General features: G+C 39.8%; 1 protein-coding gene across 1 annotated transcript in view; it reads right to left on the bottom strand.

Annotated features, from left to right (window-relative positions):
- Positions 1-529: 529 nt before the first annotated feature.
- PPEF1 (protein phosphatase with EF-hand domain 1) overlaps positions 530-21,831 on the bottom strand; it is a 147,176-nt gene continuing 125,874 nt past the window's right edge. The window contains exons 20-23 of the mRNA XM_058441833.1: positions 10,350-10,456; positions 4,358-4,521; positions 2,606-2,690; positions 530-1,162 (exon numbers count right to left, since the gene is read on the bottom strand). Of these exons, the coding sequence (XP_058297816.1) occupies positions 951-1,162; positions 2,606-2,690; positions 4,358-4,521; positions 10,350-10,456 (568 nt within the window). The 3' untranslated portion in view covers positions 530-950. The remainder of the gene's footprint in view (positions 1,163-2,605; positions 2,691-4,357; positions 4,522-10,349; positions 10,457-21,831) is intronic.

Below are 21,831 nucleotides of genomic sequence, written 5' to 3'. Positions count from 1 at the left end.
AGAAAAACTGAAGAAAGCAGAACCAAAGGATAAAAAGCAGACTGGTTGTTTCAAAGTTACCTTGCTTGTAAGACAGCAGGGAAATAATAATAAACAAATAATTGATTGGTTAACATCAGGTTACTTTTTGTTGTAAGGCAGAGGGAACTTCATTATTATGCCAATTGAAGCTGGCCTGAGATGACACAGGACCTCAGCATGGGTGACCCTATTTTGACTTTTAGTCTAGTCTGTTGGGGCCTGGTGAAGGAGCTTAGTCCAAAACAATGGGCTCCTACAATTTTCATTTAACAGTATGCATAAGCAAGCCTCCATCTTACCAATGAAGGTGTCAAACCATATTAATTATAGAGCTCAATCCAAGTGTATTCACTTTGTATCTCCAACATACACACACACAAAAATACGCTTTTTCAAACAATACACTCCCACAGATTCCCCCCAAGAATCCAATATGGTTCTCATCCCTGAAGGGTGGATCCCTTAATTGAGGATCACTGGCTTATAAAATCTCCAAAGAAGAGCACAGTTTAAAGATGGAAAGACTTTATTCCATGAATAACCTGGTATTCCTCCTGTCTCCCTCAGTCACTCACAGATGTCGTGCTTAGTAGTTTTCTCTTGTGCTGTGTGAGTTCCTTTCAGGATGGTTTCAAACCGCTCTGGCCTCCTGGTTAGATGGCACTCAGGAGAACACCACTAGGTTCAAACCCAGTTTCTCGCTGGCAATATGTAGGTACTAATGCTGAAACCAAATCCTATTACTGACATTTAACCTAATCTTACCAATAACAGCTTGCTAGGGACTTCCAAAACCCATACTATGGTGGGATGAATTGGGATCTGCTTTTCTCTGCTACTGACTGAATTTCAGGCGTGTTGGAAAGGACTGTACTTGTGATTTGGGCCTAGCTGTTTACAGGGAGCCCGAGGGAAGCTCTCATTTGTGTTTAGCCAAGGTTGGTGACATCAGGTTTCATCAAGTCCTCATATCTATGCACTACATAGAAAGCCTTTAAAAACTCATTAAAGTCAATGCTTCCATCTTTGTTCAAGTCCATTATGTTGGCAAGCTTATTGACTTGGGAATCATCAATAAGAACACTGTAGTGAGAACTAAAAAGTTTCCACATGGCACGAAATTCTTCCATGGAGATCAGGCCTAAAAGAATATAGGAGAAGGTTGTGAGTGTTCATTTTAAGACCCATCTAAGGCAAGGGTTGGGGAAGCCACACTGATTAAATAGCCCCAATTAGAAACTCACTAAAATGCCTGACCATGAAGATACTGAAGGATATGGAAGAGTAAGATCATAAATATAAGAAACAGTATGTCACTTTCAACTACCAAGGGATCCTGAACTTATTCTAAAGCCAGAATGAGCAAACAGTGAAGAAATGGGGACAGGGCTGTGGACTATGGGACTAAATGTGGTATAGAAATTACAAGACCTGAAATAGAAAGGTGAGGTGCATGGAAGGAGGGCAGAGAAGAGGGTGACATCAAAGCAGAGGGAGAAGATACCCTGGGAGTCAATAAGAGGATTACAAACAATGGTGCTGCCTTTTTCATAGGCAATAATTTACTTTAATGTGTTGATCATTGATTTTTTTTTTTTTTTTTTGGTGTTCAAAGGTCTCTGCAGTAGGGGATTATCTGATGAGTTTTTAAAAAATTTGAAAATAAGTAATTGTGCATCAAAGCTAAAGGCAGAAGGCCGGGCGCAGTGGCTCACTCCTGTAATCCCAGCACTTTAGGAGGCTGAGGTGGGCAGATCACCTGAGGTCAGGAGTTCAAGACCAGCCTGACCAACATGGAGAAACCCCGTCTCTACTAAAAATAAGAATTAGCAGGGTGTGGGGGCGCATGCCTGTAATCCCAGCTACTCAGGAGGCTGAGGCAGGAGAATCGCTTGAACCTGGGAGGTGGAGGTTGCAGTGAGCCGAGATCCTGCCATTGCACTCCAGCCTGGGCAAAAAGAGCGAAACTCTGTCGCAAAAAAAAAAAAAAAAAAAGCAGAAAACGAGTTTTCATAGCCCTTAGTCCCCAAAACAGAATCAGATTTCTAGGAATGATTTTTATGGCCATGAGTAAATAAGATATTGAAATGGATAGTAAATCATCTTTTCATTTGTGCTGGTGATTTACAAAAAGTTATTCCAGTTTGACTGATGGCTACATAGGCTTCTGTAGGACTCTATGGTCTTGAATACAGAGCCTGTAGCCAAACTAAAATAACAATAATATTAAATGAGTTTGTTTTTCCCCTCAAGTTTCATCATGTTAAATGAAAAATGAAATAGATAAAATCAGAGTTCTGATTTCAGAGAACCAGATTAGCCTTTGCTTTCTACTACTGCTACCCCATTTTGACTTTTAGTCTAGTCTGTTGGGGCCTGGTGAAGGAGCTTAGTCCAAAACAATGGGCTCCTACAATTTTCATTTAACAGTATGCATAAGCAAGCCTCCATCTTACCAATGAAGGTGTCAAACCATATTAATTATAGGGCTCAATCAAAGTGTACTCACTTTGTATCTCCAACATACACACACACACACACAAATATGCTTTTTAAATGAACTCATCAAAGTTCATTTATTTACCTGAGTGATCAGTGTCAATGGCATTAAATATGATTTCCAGGTCAGATCGGTATCTGTACAGAGTTTCAACTAGAGTAGAATGAGCCTAAAATAAAGATTTTCTAAGTGTTAGAACATATTGAATTCATGACACAGATCGCTTTTAGCAAATGTAACAAACAGAAAACATCATCAACAATTTAAATTATGTGATTTAGACAGAAATCTGAGAAGGCCAGCCTTCCCTTGGAAGCCCCCACCCTCTTCATTCAGTCTGTGATCCTCAGGGGACAGGGCCAAAATGAATAAGGCAGCAGTAACTAACACAGCCATCATTTACAGAGAACTTTATGTGGATTATTTCATTCGGTCCTCTACAACAAGAAGGAACAAGAACAGAACTATTATTATGTCCATTTTACAAATTTGAAAACAGGGAGATAAAGGAACTTTGCCAAGGGTCACAGAGCTGGTGAGTGGGATTTAAATCTCGGCTGCCTGAAGCCAAGGCCTGTGATCTTAGTCACCATGGTAAACTGTCTCTGAAGTGAAGTCAAAAGCCTCCTTCCTGGGGATATTTTAGTCTCTAACCTACCTTTACTTCCCTTCTCTCTGCTCTTAACGTCTCATCTTCGCTGCAAATGATCACCCAAGTCCTAGCTCCAACCAGCTCCCTTTCAGCTCAATGTCATATTTAACTGCTGATGAATTGTTAACTAATAAGTATGGGGATCTGATAAATCTCCCTGATATTCACATTCTAAGAAAAGATTCTACATTTCAAAATTCTTTTAGACGTATTCTGGGTCATGTCAGCAAGTCTGTACGCTCAGGCTTAACAAGCAATACATTAAGTATTCGAAATGGTATGTTGTATAAAAGCATGGATGTCAGGCCAGGCACAGGGGCTCATGCCTGTAATCTCAGCACTTTGGGAGGCCGAGGTGGGCAGATCACTTGAGGTCAAGAGTTCAAGACCAGCCTGGTCAACATGGTGAAACCCCATCTCCACTAAAAATATAAAAATTAGCTGGGTATGGTGGCAGGCGCCTGTAATCTCAGCTACTTGGGAAGCTGAGGCAGGAGAGTCGCTTGAGCGTGGCAGGCAGAGGTTGCAGTGAGCCGAGATTGCACCACTGCACTCCAGCCTGGGCAACAGAGTGAGACTCCACCTCAAAAAACAAACAAAAAGCATGGATGTCATATCTCCCCTTCTGCTAGACAGCACTTAAAAAAAAAATCCAGTATTTGATGTGGACTTGTTTGTGGAAGCTTTTTCTTCTTTTTTTCTTTTTGCTTATCCTAGGAACACACAAATTTGCTGAACAGACCACAGTGTACCTGGGAGATTCCCCTTTGGCTTTTCCTAAGACTGCCACTCCATCTATTAGATTATCCCACTCCCAGCTTTTCTTTTTGTGAGACGGAGTCTCGCTCTGTCACCCAGGCTGGAGTGCAGTGGTACGATCCTGGCTCACTGCAACCTCCGCCTCCTGGGTTCAAGCAATTCTCCTGCCTCAGCCTCTTGAGTAGCTGGGATTACAGGTGGGCACCACCACACCTGGCTGATTTTTGTATTTTTAGTAGAGACGGGGTTTCACCATGTTGGTCAGGCTGGTCTCGAACTCCTGACCTCGGGATCTGCCCGCCTTGGCCTCCGAAAGTGCTGGGATTACAGGCATGAGCCACCATGCCCGGCCACTCCCAGCTTTTCAAAGGACTAAGTTATGTTTCACCCTGGCCAGGTTTTAGCTGGGGCTATGTTTCACTTGCCTCTTGTACAGGTTTTTCAATGTGGATATTCTGGAAGCTGGACATGTATTCAACGTTTCCATTTTGGTCTATGTTTACCAGATTCGAACTCAGGGATCTCCATGGTAAGTTCAGCCCCAAAATGTTCTCCATGCAAAAAGCCCACTGGCTCACAGAAAGTTTTCCTAACAACAACAATAACAAAGCCCAAATGATTTGTTAAAATATGATTTTAAAGAATGCAACCTCCTTGGGAGAGCCAGGGCAGCATGGGGCCAGCTGCTCTCCCTCATAATTTATTCTCCCAGGCCCTGCAGCCCTGAAGGAGAAGTAACTCAAGGATATCTTCAGTGTTCCACAGATCGTGTCCTTCCTGTCACCTGTAAGAAATCAGACTTTAGGTGTTAGATTTTTTTTTCCTTTTTTTGATTAACAAAGTAAGGTATGCTTATTTATTTATTTTTTTGAGAAGGAGTCTGGCTCTTGTCACCCAGGCTGGAGTGCAGTGGTGCCATCTCAGCTCACTGCAACCTCCGCCTCCTGGGTTCAAGTGATTCTCCTGCCTCAGCCTCCCGAGTAGCTGGGATTACAGGTGCACGCCACCATACCCGGCTAATTTTTTGTACTTTTAGTAAAGATGGAGTTTCACCATGTTGGCCAGGCTGGTCTTGAACTCCTGACCTCAAGTGATCTGCCCACCTTGGCCTCCCAAAGTGCTGGGATTACAGGTGTGAGCCACCATGTGTGGCCTAGGTTTGCTTATTATAGAAGATTTGAAAACACAAAAGAATACAAAGAATAAAAGATGTATTATTCACCTGTCATTTCACAACTAATATTCTTTTCCTCCTAATATATGTAATTTTTCAAAACACAAATATCTTTATTACATATAGGCTGTTTCTATTTTTATATGGATATCCATTTGGCCCAGCATCGTTTATTGAAAAAGACTCCTTTGCCCACTGCTCAGCAGTGGGACCTTCAAGTGTCTATATATGCATGAATCTGTTTCAGGATTCTCTACTTGCTTCCATTGTCTATATGGGTATTCTGGTGCCAACTGCATACCATTCTAATTACTGTACTTTTATAATCTTGATATATAATAGGGAAAGTCTTCCCACCTTATTCTTTTTCTTCAGGAACATCTTGGCTATTTGGGGCCTTTTGTAATTCCACATGACTTTTAGATACAGATTCTCAAGATCTACTGAAAAATCCCCACCTTGGGATTTTGACTGAGATTGCATTGAAACTATAGCTCAATTTGGGAGGAATTTGTATCTTGACAACTTCAACCCTTACAGTTCTTGAAAACAGTAATACCCACCCATTTATTTCAGTCCCCTTTGATTTATCTTAATAACATCTTAGAAATCTCATACCTCCCCTGTCTCTACTAAAAATACAAAAACTTAGCCGGGCATGGTGGCGGGCGCCTGTAATCCCAGCTACTCGGGAGGCTGAGGCAGGAGAATGGTGTGGACCCAGGAGGCGGAGCTTGCAGTGAACCAAGATTGTGCCACTGCACTCTAGCCTGGGCGACAGAGCAAGACTCTGTCTCAAAAAAAAAAAAAGAAATCTCATACCTCATGCATTAGGTTTCTCCCACAGTACTTGATTATCTATTGTGAATGGTATCTTTTAAGATTTTTGTTATCTAAAAGCTAATTGCTGGCTACCCCAGCTATCAATTTATTCCCACTTAGCTCCAAAACTAGTCTTTTTTTTTTTTTTTCCACGTTTTGTGATACTAGAGCTGGACCCTGTCATCATTTCCTCTTTGGCAGCTCATATAACATTAGGCTCTGTTAGTAGACAGTGCAGGAAGAACACTGCAAAGAATAGCAAAAGAAAAAGCTTTTCTTTCTGGTTCTGGTGTGCCTTGCTTCTTGTTTCTACAGCACAGCATGGTTAGCATGTGTGGAAAATGTAGTGGCACCCACCTTCTAGTAAATTTCACTGACACCACAGCCCATGGCTTCCTCGCCATTAGTGTGTGGGAGACGCGGTGGTGCACAGCCCAAAGAGGGTCTTGCTGGCACCTCAGTGGGTGGCTCCATCCTCTCTAGTCCTGGCCCACCAGCTGAAGACCCAACTGTAACGTGAGGCACCTCAGTGAACTTCTGCCCTATCCAGCGGACCATAGCCACATCCTTACCAACGAGGGCTTGATCTAGACCCAGCTCTAACTTGAGGCACCTCAGTGAACTTCTGCCCTATCCAGCGGACCATAGCCACATCCTCACCAATGAGGGCTTGATCTCATATCTTGATTGGGAGTAGGGGTCCCTTCCAAGTTTTTCCTTCCTTGGGTCCTCTCAGCCTTAGACAACAGCTCCTCCCTACACTTGCACTGGTTGTTTGTTGTTGTTGTTTTTTTTTCTCTCTCTCACCATGGTTTCATCAACTTCAACAGTTTCCTCAAAGAACCATTTTTTGGCCAGGCACAGTGGCTCATGCCTGTAATCCCAGCACTTTGGGAGGCCAAGGCAGGTGGATCACCTAAGGCCAAGAGTTGGAGACCAGCCTGGCCAACATGATGAAACCTTGTCTCTACTAAAAATACAAAAATGCAAAATACAAAAATAATTAGCTGGGCGTGGTGGCATGTGCCTCCCCGGCTACTTGGGGAGGCTGAAGCAGAAGAATTGCTTGAACCTGGGAGGCAGAGGTTGCAATGAGCCAAGATCGTGCCACTGCACTCCAGCCTGGGTGACAGAGGGAGACTCCATCTCAAAACAAAACAAAACCTAATTTTTTTTTTACTTTGTTAATCATAACTTCAACTTTTACATTTAAGGTTATCATCAATGCCTCTCTAATTTGCATCCCATAAATTCTAATACATTGTATTTTCATTGTCATTCAGTTTCAGCATTCTAATTTCCATTGTGATTCTCTTTGAGCCAAGGATTCTTTCTTTTTTTTTTTTTTTTTGAGACGGAGTCTCGCTCTCTCTCCCAGTCTGGAGTGCAGTGGCGCGATCTCGGCTCACTGCAAGCTCTGCCTCCCGGGTTCATGCCATTCTCCTGCTGCAGCCTCCCGAGTAGCTGGGACTACAGGTGCCTGCCATCACGCCTGGCTAATTTTTTGTATTTTTAGTAGAGACGGGAGTTCACCATGTTAGCCAGGATGGTCTCGATCTCCTGACCTTGTGATCCACCCTCCTCAGCCTCCCAAAGTGCTGGGATTACAGGCGTGAGCCACCACGCCCGGCCCGAGCCAAGGATTATTTCTAAGTATATTTCTCATTTCCAAGCCAAAGGGTGATTTTATTACTATCTTATGTTACTGAGTTGTATATGTCAGAGAATTTATTCTGTAATGTTTCCAATACTTCAAAACCTATTGAGATTCACTTTATGTTCCAGTGTGCAGTCACTTTTTGTAAATGGTCCATTTGTGCTTGATAAGAATATGCATTCTGAAATCTGGGTACAGAGTTCTACGTAGTCTTTTAAGAAAAAAGTTTGCTGGCCGGGCGCGGTGGCTCACGCCTGTAATCCCAGCACTTTGGGAGGCCAAGGTGGGTGGATCACGAGGTCAGGAGATCAACACCATTCTGGCTAACACGGTGAAACCCCATCTCTACCAAAAATACAAAAAATTAGCTGGGCATGGTGGCACACGCCTGTAGTCCCAGCTACTCAGGAGTCTGAGGCAGGAGAATCGCTTGAACTCGGGAGGCAGAGGTTGCAGTGAGCCGAGATCATGCCACTGCACTCCAGCATGGGAGACAGAGCGAGACTCCGTCTCAAAAAAAAAAAAGAGTCTGCTAATCTTTTATCTGTTTGTTCTTTTAGTTCCTGAGAGAGGAGTATTAAAACCTCCCTCTATCGTGGTAGATTTTTCTACTTCTACTTTTTATTCTGTCAATTTTTGTTTTGAATAGTTTTGAAGCTATATGAATAAGTACATACACATTTAGAATGGATTCAATTGGCATAATTAATATTTTATCATTATGAAATGTCCTTTTTTATTTCTAGTAATATATACTTCCTTAGAGTCTACTTTGCCTGATACTAATAAAGCTGTCTTCGCTTTGTTTTTGTTAGTGTTTTCATGGTATATGTTTTTCTAAATTTAATTTACAGTGTTTTGTATATATGATTCTATGGTCTAATTTTGCAACTGTTGAGAAATCTATCAGTCTAATTGTTAGCTCTTTGTAGCAATATGTGTTTCCTCTCTGCCTGCTTTTTAAAGATTTTTTCTTTGCTACTGGTGCTCTGGAGTTTCACAACAAATGTGTGTAGGTGTGGATTTAACTTCATTCTACTTGAGAATCACTGTTCCTCTTTATGAATTTGAGTCTTTTATCAATTCTGGAAATGTCTCAGCCATTACCATGTCAAATATATGGTCTCTTACATTCTATTCTCTCCTCCCAGTACCCTGAGTAGGTGTATGTTCAACTTCTCATTTTACTGTTCATAACTCTTGGTTGTTTGAGACAGAGTTTCACTCTTGTCACCCAGGCTGGAGTGCAATGGTGCGGTCTCGGGTCACTGCAACCTCCGCCTCCTGGGTTCAAGCAATTCTCCTGTCTCAGCCTCCCAAGTAACTGGGATTACAGGCACCTGCCACCATGGCCGGCTAATTTTTTTTTTTTTTTTTTTTTTGTATTTTATAGTAGAGGTGGGGTTTCACCATTTTGGCCAGGCTGGTTTCAAACTCCTGACCTCAGGTGATCCGCCCACCTCAATCTCCCAAAGTGCTGGGATTACAGGCATGAGCCACTGCGCCTGGCCTGTTTATAACTCCTGAACTAATTCTTTCTTGAGTAGCGTCTAATCTTCCATTTAACCCATCCATTATGCTTTTTCTTTTTTTAACAAGCATATTTTCTATCTCTTTGGTTTTTCTTCAAATCATTCCCAAATGCATGTTTCTGGTTCCATATTTCCTTTGAACATATTTATTTGATAATTCCAATATTTGATGTCCTCGGGGAAATAACTGTTGTTTCTGCTGACTCTCACTCATGGTAGTTTGTATCCTTGTTTGTTTGGTAATTTTTGATTGTGAGCTCATGTGAGTTGATCTTAATCTCTGGATACGTGAGTGGCCAAAATTAGGGATGCTTCCCTCAAAGACAAATTTGCATTTGCTTGCCAGGAGTCAGGGAGCATTACAGACTTAGGACAACTTTAGCCACTTTGAGGGTCCAAGCATGATGATGGAAGTCTCAAATTCAGCTTTTCCATCTTTCTACTATATTATAATTTAGTCTCAGAATTGATTGCTATACCAATATCAGCACTGGGCCCCAGGACAATCTAGCCTTTTGTGCTTTCTTGTTGCTCTATGCTCCCACATGTGGTTTCAAATCATCTTTCACGGAAAGTGAAGATGCAGCTGGAAGATTCACATTACTGTGAGGCTGGTAAATGCATTAACATTCTACATCCTACAAAATCTAGCTGTTTGTTAACAAGAAGGCCCTCCAGAATGTCTAGTCTAGCATACTATCAGAATAGAGGTTTAGGGCCCGGTGGCTCACACCTGTAATCCCAGCACTTTGGAAGGCCAAGGTGGGCGGATCATGAGGTCAGGAATTTCAGACCAGCCTGAACAACATGGTGAAACCCCATCTCTACTAAAAACACAAAAATTAGCTGGGTGTGGTGGTGCACGCCTATAATCCTAGCTACTTAGGAGGCTGAGGCAGGAGAATCGCTTGAACCCAGGAGGCGGAGGTTGCAGTGAGCTGAGATCACGCCACTGCACTCCAGCCAAGGCAATAGAACAAGACTCTGTCTCAAAAAAAAAAAAAAAAGTTTAATTCAGGGTTGTTGTTAGTTTTCCAAGTTGAAAATAGCTTGCTAAAAGGGAGAAATATGCCTTTTTTGAGCAAATAATGGATTATATTTTATTTTTATCTCTATTCTTCCTTCTTAGTAAAAATGGAGAACTGAAATCCTAAGGAAGCAAAGAAAATGAAAAGTGATCTGTATGTAACTTGGTGTGTTAAGAAATGGTAAATGTTATACAAATTTGTTACCTGATTTTCTGTGGTCTTGAAGTTGGAAAGCACGAATAAGGTCACTTTTTCGTGAAATCACTCTCTCTCTTAATATCTTGAGGGCACTGTTTTCCATAGTATGCACTCTGTAAAGAAAACAATAATTAGGTAAAAGTAACATAAATCATCTTGTTGTGTTTCATTTTGTTGTGCAATATTACTATTTATGAATTTTTACTTTAAATGAATTGCCTAGATTCTCACATATCACTACTAGATGGTAAATGTATGCATATGTATATGTATGTGTATGTGTGTGTGCATGCACACATGCATTTTGTGAAGTTTTAAAAGGATTACAAATAGTATTTTCTTTTGAATGTCAAAACTCACATGAACAATCATTTGAAAAGAAGGAAAATAAAGAGGAACTTACTATATCAGATATTGAAATGTATCGTTAAATCACTGAGATAAAACAACAGATATTGACACAAGAGAAGACTGATACATGAGTAGGACATAATAGTAATTTCATAAACAAAGGCCGGGTGCTGTGGCTCACGCCTGTAATCCCAGCACTTTGGGAGGCTGAGGTGGGTGGATGACAAAGGCAAGAGATCGAAACCATCCTGGCCAAAATTGTGAAATCCCGTCTCTATTAAAAATACAAAAATTAGCTGGGCATGGTGGCGCGTGCCTGTAGTCCCAACTACTTGGGAGGCTGAGGCAGGAGAATTGCTTGAACCCAGGAGGCGGAGGTTGCAGTGAGCTGAGATTGCACCATTGCACTGCAGCCTGGGCAACAGAGCCAGACTCTGTCTCAAAAAAAAAAAAATTCATAAATATATCAAACTGTGTATGGGAATAATATATATAATACAGAGGTATTGCAATTCAGTAGAAAAGGACAATTTTTAAAAAGAGTGCTAGGATAGTTAGCTAACAACCTAGATTTCAACCTCTATCTCAGACCATTTACAAAAATAAATTTTCAAATAAAGGAGGAACAGAGGAACAAAATAGTCACACACATACATATAATGACTATTTTGTTCCTCTTCATATTTTTTGTGCGTGTACACACACACACACACACACACACATATGGCAAAATGATAGATGTAAATCCAGGTGTATCAATAATAACATCATATGAGAATGGATTAAATAATCAAAAGGCAGAGATTGTGAAACTGGATAAAAACAACAAAACAAGATCTAACTATATGTTGTCAATAGGAGACACACTTTAGTTTCAAAGATACAAAGAGTTTAAAAGGAAAAAGACAAAAAGGAAATTCCATGCAAACGGCAAGCATGAGAGCTGGAGTGGCATACCAACAGCAGACAAAATGGACTTTAAGACAAAAATTGTTACCAGAGACAAAGAGGGGTATTTTATAGTGATAAAACAGTCCATCAAGAAGATGAAACAATTATAAACACATGAGAACCTAACAACAGAGCTCAAAACTACATGAAGCAAAAACGGACAGAACTGAAGGGAGACATAGACAATTCAACAATAATACTGAGACTTCAATAGTCGACTTTCAGTAACGGATGAAACAACTAGGTGGAAAATCAACATGGACATAGAAGACTTGAACAGCACTCAAACCAACTAGACCTCACAGATATGTATAAAACACTCCACCCAACAACAAGAGAATTATATTCTTCTATAGTACATGTGGAACATTCTCCACAATAGACTCGATGCTAGGCCATAATATAAGCCTTAATAGATTTAAAAGGATTAAGATCAAAGTATCTTTACTTTGAAGAAAATTTAAGATTTATTGAAAGAAGTAAATTAATAACAGAAAGTAATTGGGGAAAATAAATAAATTAAAAATTAACAACAGAAGAAATTTGGGCAAGTCATAAATATGAGAAAATTAAACAAAATCTTAACCAATAGGTCAAAGAAGAAATCACAGGAGAAGTCAGAAAATACTTTAAGATGAGTGAAAATGAAAATACAACATACCAAAACATATGAAGTAGTGCTTAGATAAAAATTTATAGCTATAGATGCCTATATTAAAAAAGAAAAAAGATCTCGAATCAATAACATAATCTTCCACTTTAAAAGATTGGAAAAAGGCTGGATGTGGTGGCTCATGCCTGTAATCCCAGCTACTTGGGAGGCTGAGGCAGGAGAATCACTTGAACCTGGGAGGCAGAGGTTGCAGTGAGCTGAGATCACGCCATTGCACTCCAGCCTGGGCAACAAGAGCAAAACTCCATCTCAAAAAAAATAAAATAAGTAAAATAAAAAATTGGAAAAAAGAGTAAACTGAACCCAACATAAGCACATAAAAGGAAATAATAAAGAATAGAGCAGTAAGAAATGAAATAGAGAATGGAAAGATAATAAAGAAAAATTAACAAAACTAAAAATTGGTTCTTTGAAAAGATCAATTAAATTGTCAAACCTTTAGAATGTCCAAGAAAAAAAAGAAAAAAGACTCAAATTTCTAAAATCAAGAGTGAGAGGGGACATCACTACTGACCTTACAAAAGTAAGAAAGATTATAAAGAAATACTAAGAACAATTGTAGACCAACAAATTAGATAACATAGATGAAAAGGACAAATTGCTAGAATGACACAAATGATCAAAACTGACTAGGAAGAAATTAAAAAACTGAACATGCCTGTAACAAGTAAAAAGACTAACTAATCAAATGATTCACAAAGACAAGCCCAGAGCCAGATGGCTTCGCTGGTGAATTCTATGAAACATTTAAGGAAGAATTCATACCAATCACTCACAAACTCTTCCAAAAAGAAGAGGTGGGAATACTGCCCACTTAGAAGCTAGTATTACCTTGATACAAAAACCAGATAAAGATCACAGGAAAACTACAGACCAGTATCTCTTATGAATATAGATACGAAATCCTAAAAATACTAGCAAATGGCATCCAGAAACATATAAAAAGGATTATACACCATGGGTAAGTGGGATTTATTCTAGGAATGCAAGCTTTGTCTAATAGCTGAAATCAACCAATGTAATATACCATATTAACACAGGACAAATAAACCATGCGGAAAGGACTCCCTATTCAATAAATGACACTGGGATAACTGGCTATTCATATGCAGAAGAATGAAACTGGACCTCTACCTATCACCATATGCAAAAATTAACTCAAGATGGATTAGACTTATTAATAAATGTCAGACCTCAAACTATAAAAATCCTAGAAGAAAACCCAGGAAATACCCTTCTAGACATCAGCCTTAGCAAATAATTTATGACTAAGTTCTCAAAAGCAATTGTAACAAAAACAAACATTGACAAATGAGAACTAATTAAACTAAAGAACTTCTGCACAGCAAAAGAAAATATCAACAGAGTAAGCAGGCAACCTAAAGATTGGGAGGAAATCTTCACAAACTATGCAACAAAGGTCTAATATCCAGAATTTATAAGGAACTTAAACTATTCAACAAGCAAAAAACAAATAGCCCCATTAAAAAGTGGGCAAAGGATATGAACAAACACTTCTCAAAACAAGACATATGGCAGGGCATGGTGGCTCACACCTGTAATCTCAGCACTTTGGGAGGCCGAGGCGGGTGGATGACAAGGTCAGGAGTTCGAGACCAGCCTGACCAATATGATGAAACCCCGTCTCTACTAAAAATACAAAAATTAGCCGGGTGTGGTGGCATGCGCCTGTAATCCCGGCTACTTCGGAGGCTGAGACAGGAGAATTGCCTAAACCCGGGAGGTGGAGGTTGCAGTGAACCAAGATTGCACCATTGCACTCCAGCCTGGGCAACAAGAGCGAAACTCCATCTTAAAAAAACAAACAAACAAACAAACAAAAAACAGACATATAAGCAGCCAACCAACATGAAAAAATGCTCAACATCACTGAACATCAGAGAAATGCAAATCAAAACCACAATGAGATATCATCTCACACCAGTCAGAATGGCTATTATTCAGAAGTCAAAAAATAATAAATATTGGCAAGGCTGCAGAGAAAACAGAATGCTTATACACCGTTCATGTAAATGCAAACTAGTTCAGTCACTGTAGAAAGCAGTTTGGAGATTTCTCAAAGAGCTAAAAATGGAACTCCCATTTGGACCCAGCAATCCCATTACTAGGTATATACCCAAAGGAAAATAAATCATTGTACCAAAAACACACGCACTCGTATGTTCATCATAGAACTATTCCCAATAGCAAAAACACGGAATCAATCTAGGTGTCCATCAACGGTGGATTGGATAACGAACATGCAATACATATACACCATGAAATACTACACAGCCATAAAAAAAACAAAATCATTTCCTTTGCAGCAACATGGATGCAGCTGGAAGCCATTATCCTAAGTGAATCAACATAGGAACAGAAAACCAAATACCATATGTTCTCACTTTTAAGTGGGAGCTCAACATTGGGTACACATGGACATAAAGATGGGAAAAATAGACACTGGGAACTACTAGAGGGGGAGGCAGAGAGGAGGGCAAGGGCTGAACAACTAAGTATTGGGTATTATGCTCACTACCTGGGTGACGAAATCACTCATACATCAAACCTCAGCATCACACAATATACCCATGTAACAAATCTGCACATGTACTCCTTGAATCGAAAATAAAAGTTGAAATTTTAAAAAATCACAAAAATCACATGATCATCTCAATGCATGCAGAAAAATTTATCTGATGAAATTCAACACTCTTTCATGATAAAAACACTAACCAAACTAGGCATAGAAAGGAACTTCTTCCACTTGATGAGAGGCATCTACAAAAATACACAGCTAACATCATACTTAATTATCAAAGAGTGAATGCATTCCCTTAAGATCAGAAATAAGACAAGTATATCTGCCGTCACCAGTTTTATTCAACACTGTACTGGAAGTTTTAGCCAGGATGATTATACAAGAAAAATAAAACCAAGATGATTATACAAGAAAAATAAATACAAGGGATCCAGATTGGAAAAGAAGTAAAACTGTCTCCATTAACAGATATGATCTAGGATATAGAAAATGTCAAGGACTCTACTAGAAAAAGATTAAAACTAACATACAAGTTAATCAAGATTGTACAAGATCAATATCCAAAAATCAATTTTTTTTTGAGACAGAGTCTTGCTCTGTGGCCCAGGCTGGAGTGCAGTGGTTTGATCTCGGCTCACCACAACCTCCGCCTCCCGGGTTCAAGCCATTCTTCTGCCTCAGCCTCCTGAGTAGCTGGGACTACAGGCATGTGCCACCACGCCCAGCTAATTTTTGTATTTTTAGTAGAGACAGGGTTTCACCATATTGGCCAGGGTGGTCTTGATCTGACCTGGTGATCCACCCACCTCAGCCTCTCAAAGTGCTAGGATTACAGGCATGAGCCACCACACCCGGCCAATCAATTGTATTTCTATACACTAGAAATCAAGAATCTAAAAATATAATTAAGAAAACAGGCCAGGTGCAGTGGCTCACATCTGTAATCCCAGCACTTTGGGAAGCCGAGACTGGAGGATCACTTGAGCCCAGGAGTTCGAGACCCAGCCTAGGCAACATAGTGCAACCCTGTCTCTACAGAAAATTGAAAAAATTAGCCGGGTGTGGTGGTGCACACTAATTTTAATGTAAGGCCCAGGAATTTGAGGATGCAGTGAGCTACGATCACATCACTGCACTCCAGCCTCAGTGACTGAGTGAGACCCTGTCTCCAAAAAAAGAGAAAAGGAAAGAAAAGAAAAACAATTCCATTTACTATAGCAGCAAAAGGAATAAAATATTTAGAAATAAATTTAGCAAAATAAGTTGTAGACTTGTACACTGAAAAGTTCAGAATATTATTGGAGGAAATTAAAGAAGATTTAAATAGAACAATATTTCACGTTCATGGATTGGACAACTTAATATTGTTAAGATGATAATAGCCTTCAAATTGATCTACAGACTCAACATAATCCCTATCAAATTCTCAGCTGGTATTTCTGCAAATTGACAAGCTGATTCTGAAATTTACATGAAAATGCAAAGGATCCAAAATAGCCAAAACAATCTTTAAAAAGAAGTGCAAAGTTCAACTCACATTTACCAGTTTTAAAACTGTAGTAAGTTTGTAAAGTTACAATAATTAGGACAGCGTGGTACTAGAATTAGGATAGACATAGACACAGACAAATAGAATACAATTTAAAGGCCAGAAACAAACCCTTATATTATGGTCAACTGATTTTTGACAAGAGTGCCAAGAAGGAAAGAACAGTCTTTGAGTCATGGTTCTGGGACAACTGGATATCCACATGTAAAAGAATAAAGCTGAACCCTTCCTTCACACCATACATAAAAATTAACTCAAAATGGATCAGAAACCTAAATGTAGGAGCTAAACCTATAAAACTCTTAGAAAAGAACACAGGAATGAATCCTTATGACTCTGAGCTAGGCAATGCCTTCTTGGATACAACACCAAAAACGCACATAAATTGGATTTCATCAAAATGAAAAATGTTTGCACTACAAATAATACCACAGAGAAAGGGATAAGACATCCCACAGAATGGGAGAGAATGTTTGCAAATCAAATATTGAACAAGTGGCCAGTCGTGGTGGCTCACGCCTGTAATCCCAGGACTTTGGGAAGCTGAAGCAGGTGGATCTCTTGAGCCCAGGAGTTCAAGATCAGTCTGGGAAACATGGTGAAATCCCGTCTCATCAAAAATACAAAAATCAGCCAAGTGTGCTGGCTTGTGCCTGTAGCCCCAGCTACTTAAGGGGCTGAGGCAGGAGGATCAATTGAGCCCCGCAGGCCAAGGCTGCAGTGAGCCATGATCGCCTTTGCCTGGGCAACAAAGTGAGACCCTGTCTCAAAAAATATATATATATACTGAATAAGTGATGTGTATATAGAATAAAGAACTCTTGCAATGCAAAAATAAAGAGTGATAATTAAAAATAGAAAATGAACCTGAAATATTTCTAAAGATGTGCAAATGTGCAATAAGCACATGGAAAGATGCTCAACATCATTAATCGTTAGGGAAATACAACGCAACACTAAAATGAGATTCTATCTCACACCACAATGAGATTCTATCTCACACCACTAAGAGAACAATAAGAAAAAAGAGAGCTCAAGCTGGGCGCGGTGGCTCACACCTGTAATCCCAGCACTTTGGGAGGCCAAGGCGGGCAAATCACCTGAGGTCAGGAGTTGGAGACCAGCCTGGCCAACATGGAGAAACCCTGTCTCTACTAAACACACACAAATTAGCTGGGCATGGTGGCGCACGCCTGTAGTCCCAGCTACTCGGGAGGCTGAGGCAGGAGAATCACTTTAACCCAGGAGGTGGAGGTTGCAGTGAGCCAAGACTGTGCCACTACACTCCAGCCTGGGGCAACAAGAGTGAAACTCTGTCTCAAAAAAAATAAATAAATAAAAAGAGATCATAACAAGAGTTGGCAATGATGTAGAAAACTTGGAATCCTCACACACTGATGGTGGAAATGGTAAACTGGTTAGCCTCTTGGGAAAAAAGTTTTCAAGTTCCTCAAAATGTTAAACATAGAGTTACCATATAACCCAGCAATTCCATTACCAAGTATTTACTCAAGAGAAATGAAACATGTACACACAAAAACTTGCCCATGAATGTTCATAACACCATTGTTTATAATAGCCAACAAGTGGAAACACCCTAAATATCTATCAACTCATGAACGGACAAACAAAGTGTGGTCTATCCATACAATGGAATATTATTCACCTATAAGAAGGATTGAAGTACTGATATAGAATACAACATGAATGACCTCAAAAACATTGTGCTGAGTGAAAGAAGCCAGCCACAAAAGACCACACATTGTGTGATCTCATTTATACGAAATGCCCAGAATAGGCAAATCCATAGAGACAGAAAATAGATTAGTGGTTGCCTAGGGCTGTGATGGGAGGAGGTGACTGAGAAATGACTGCTCAATGGTTATGAGTTTTCTTTTTAAGATGGCAAAAATGTTCAAAAGTTAGATAATGGTGATAGTTGCAAAACTCTGTAAACATACTGTCATTGAATTGTAAATGGGTAAAATTTGTGGTATGTAAATTACATCTCAACGTAGCTGTTAAATTTGAGAATTTGTGTGTATGTGTGTGTGTGCAGAGAGAGACAGAGAGAAAGAGAAATTTTCTAAACAAAGGTAAAAATCCAAAAATTATAATGAAATTATAAATAAATATGGTATGTTGTTTTTCAGATTGTCCAATGTTACAACCCTTTTGAAGTAGCTATTACAATTTTAAACATATAAATTCCATAAATTCCACATTGTAAAATCTTACATTAAAAAAGCCACTAAAACTTATGGATATATGTCCACACACACACACACACACACACAGAGGATTTTTTCCAGCTTTATTGACATAAAACTATAATTATAACATATTTATAACTGGCAAATAAAATTGTATATATTTAAGGTATACAATGTGATGATTTGATATACCTGTATCTCCAGATATCCTCCACCTCTCAGCCCCTGGCAACCACCATACTACTCTCTGTTTCTATGAGTTCAGCTTTTTTAGATTCCACATATAAGTGATGTCATACAGTATTTGTCTGACTTATTTCACTTAGCAAAATGCCCTCCAGGTTTATCCATGTTGTCATAATGTCAGGATTTCTTTTTTATGTTGGAATAATATTCCATTGTACATGTACAATCAGCCCTCTGTATGCATGGGTTTCCCTTCAGTGGATTTTTTTTTTTTTTTTGAGACAGGGTCTCACTTTATTGCCCAACCTGGAGTGCAGTGGTGCGATCTTGGCCCACTGCAGCCTTGACCTCCCAGGCTCAAGTGATTCTCCTGCCTCAGCCTCCAGAGTAGCTGGGATAACAGGTGTGCGCCATCACGTCCAGCTAATTTTTGTATTTTATGTAGAGATGGGGTTTCACCATGTTGCCCAGCTAGTCACGAACTCCTGGGCTCAAATGATCCTCCTGCCTTGGCCTCCCAAAGTGCTGGGACTACAAGCGTGAGCCACTGAGCTTGGCCGAATTTATTTTTTTAAAACAGATGGTTGTGCCTGTACTTAACATGTACAGACTTTTTCTTGTCATTATTCCCTAAACAATACAGTATAACAACTATTGACATAGTATTTACAGGGCATTCGGTATTATAAGTAATTTAGAAATGACTTAAAGTATATGGAAGGATGTGCATAGGTTTTATGCAAATACCATGCTATTTTATATGAGGGACTTGAGCATGCAGGGATTTGGGTATCCGAGAGGGCTCCTGGAACCAATTCCCTACAAATATCAAGGAATTACTAGATAGATAGATAGATAGATAGATAGATAGATAGATAGATAGATAGATAGTGATATATCTATATACATATATAATATATAAATCCACACACGTATATCAGTCACATTTTCTTTTTCTGTCTTGATAGACACTTGGGTTGTTACCATATCTTGACTATTGTGAATAATGCCACACTGAGCATGGGAATGCAAATATCTCTTCAAGATACTGATTTCATTTCCTTTGGATATATACCCAGTAGTGGGATTGCTGGATCATATGGTACTTCTATTTTTAATGTTTTGAGGAACTTCTATACCGTTTTCTATAATGGCTGTACTAATCCATATTCCTATCAACAGAGTACAAGCGTTCCCTTTCTACATACCCTGGTCAACACTTACGTTTTGTCTTTTTGATAACAGCCATTCTAACTGGTGAGAGATGGTATCTATCTCATTGTGGTTGTGCTTTGCATTTCCCTGATAATTAGTGACGTTGAGCATCTTTTCGTACACCTGTTGGCCATTTGTATGTCTTTGGGAAAATATCTATTCAGGTCCTTTGCCTATTTTTTAAATTGGATTACTTGTTTTTTTTTTTTTTTTTTTGCTGTTGAGTCGTATGAGTTCCTTATATATAGGAATGCTAGTTATAGCATTGTTTTTAAATGCAGAATCCTGGAACCAATCTGGATGTCTATCAATTGAATAAGATTTAGTTGCTCCATAACTGTTATGGTACATGTATACTACAGAATAATATGTATGTACTAAAAAGAATGAGTTAGGTCTATCTTTACTAACTTGGGGTGATGTTCATGATAAAATTTTTCGGGGAAAAATTCAGTTGCAGAATACAGTGCGCAGTGTGATTCTATCTTTCTTAAAAAAATATATATGTACGGCTGGGCGTGGTGGCTCACTACTGTAATCCCAGCACTTTGGGAGGCTGAGGCAGGCGGATCACAAGGTCGAGAGATTGAGACCATCCTAGCCAACATGGTGAAACCTCATCTCTACCAAAAAAACCAAAAATTAGCTGGGTGTGGTGGCGTGCACCTGTAGTCCCAGCTACTTGGGAGGCTGAGGCAGGAGAATTGCTTGAACCCAAGAGGCAGAGGTTGCAGTGAGCTGAGATCACGCCACTGCACTCCAGCCTGGCAACAGAGCAAGATTCCATCTCAAAAAAAAAAAAAAAAAAAAAAAATGTATGTACAGGCTGGGCATGGTGGCTCACACCTGTAATCTCAGCACTTTGGGAGGCCGAGGGAGGCAAATCACCTGAGGTCAGGAGTTCAATACCAGCTTGGCCAACAAGGTGAAACCCCGTCTCTACTAAAAATACAAAAATTAGCCCAGCGTGGTGGGGCATGCCCATAGTCCCAGCTACTCGGGAGGCTGAGACAGGAGAATCACTTGAACCCAGGAGGTGGAGGTTGCAGTGAGCCAAGATCGTGCCACTGCACTCCAGCCTGGGTAACAGAGCAAGACTCCTTCTTTAAAAAAAAAAAAAGTATGTACATTGTTTATCGTCTTTCTCTTCACACTGAGATATGTGTTTGATGAGGGGACTTCAGCCTATCTTGTATTATGTATGCCTAGAACAGTATCTGACACATGGTACGTACTCAAAGGTTTTTTTTAATTCAATGACTGAATAAATGCTTGTCTATTTTTGTAAGAGCAAGAAGAGGGTGGAAGGGGCCATTTTAAACTGCTAGTTTTAGTTACCTCTGGGGGAAAAGGATAATCGAGAAGGGAGAGAAGTTGTTAACATTTTCTTTATTCTTCTTTGCTTTTTTTCAGTTGTTAACAACAACCATGTTAGTTCTATAATGTAAAAAATCTTATACCGGGTGCAGTGGCTCACACCTGTAGTCCCAGTACTTTGGGAGGCCAACGCAGGCAGATCACATGAGGTCAGGAGTTCAAGACCAGCCTGGCCAACATGGTGAAACCCTGTCTCTACCAAAAATACAAAATATTAGCCAGGTGTTGTGGCGGGCCCTTGTAATCCCAGCTAATCGGGAGGCTGAAGCAGGAGAATGGTGTGGACCCGGGAGGCGGAGCTTGCAGTGAGCCGGGATTGCGCCACTGCACTCCAGCCTGGGCCGCAGAGCGAGACTCCATCTCAAAAAAAACAACAAACAAACAAAAAAAAAAAACAAAAAACAAACAAAAAAAACCTTAAAAAGATAATT

The sequence above is a fragment of the Hylobates moloch genome, unplaced genomic scaffold (assembly GCF_009828535.3).
Source record: "Hylobates moloch isolate HMO894 unplaced genomic scaffold, HMol_V3 SCAFFOLD_7, whole genome shotgun sequence".
Taxonomy (NCBI): Eukaryota; Metazoa; Chordata; class Mammalia; order Primates; family Hylobatidae; genus Hylobates; species Hylobates moloch.
Note: the sequence above shows the minus strand (reverse complement) of the source record. Positions and strands in the feature narration are given on the sequence as shown.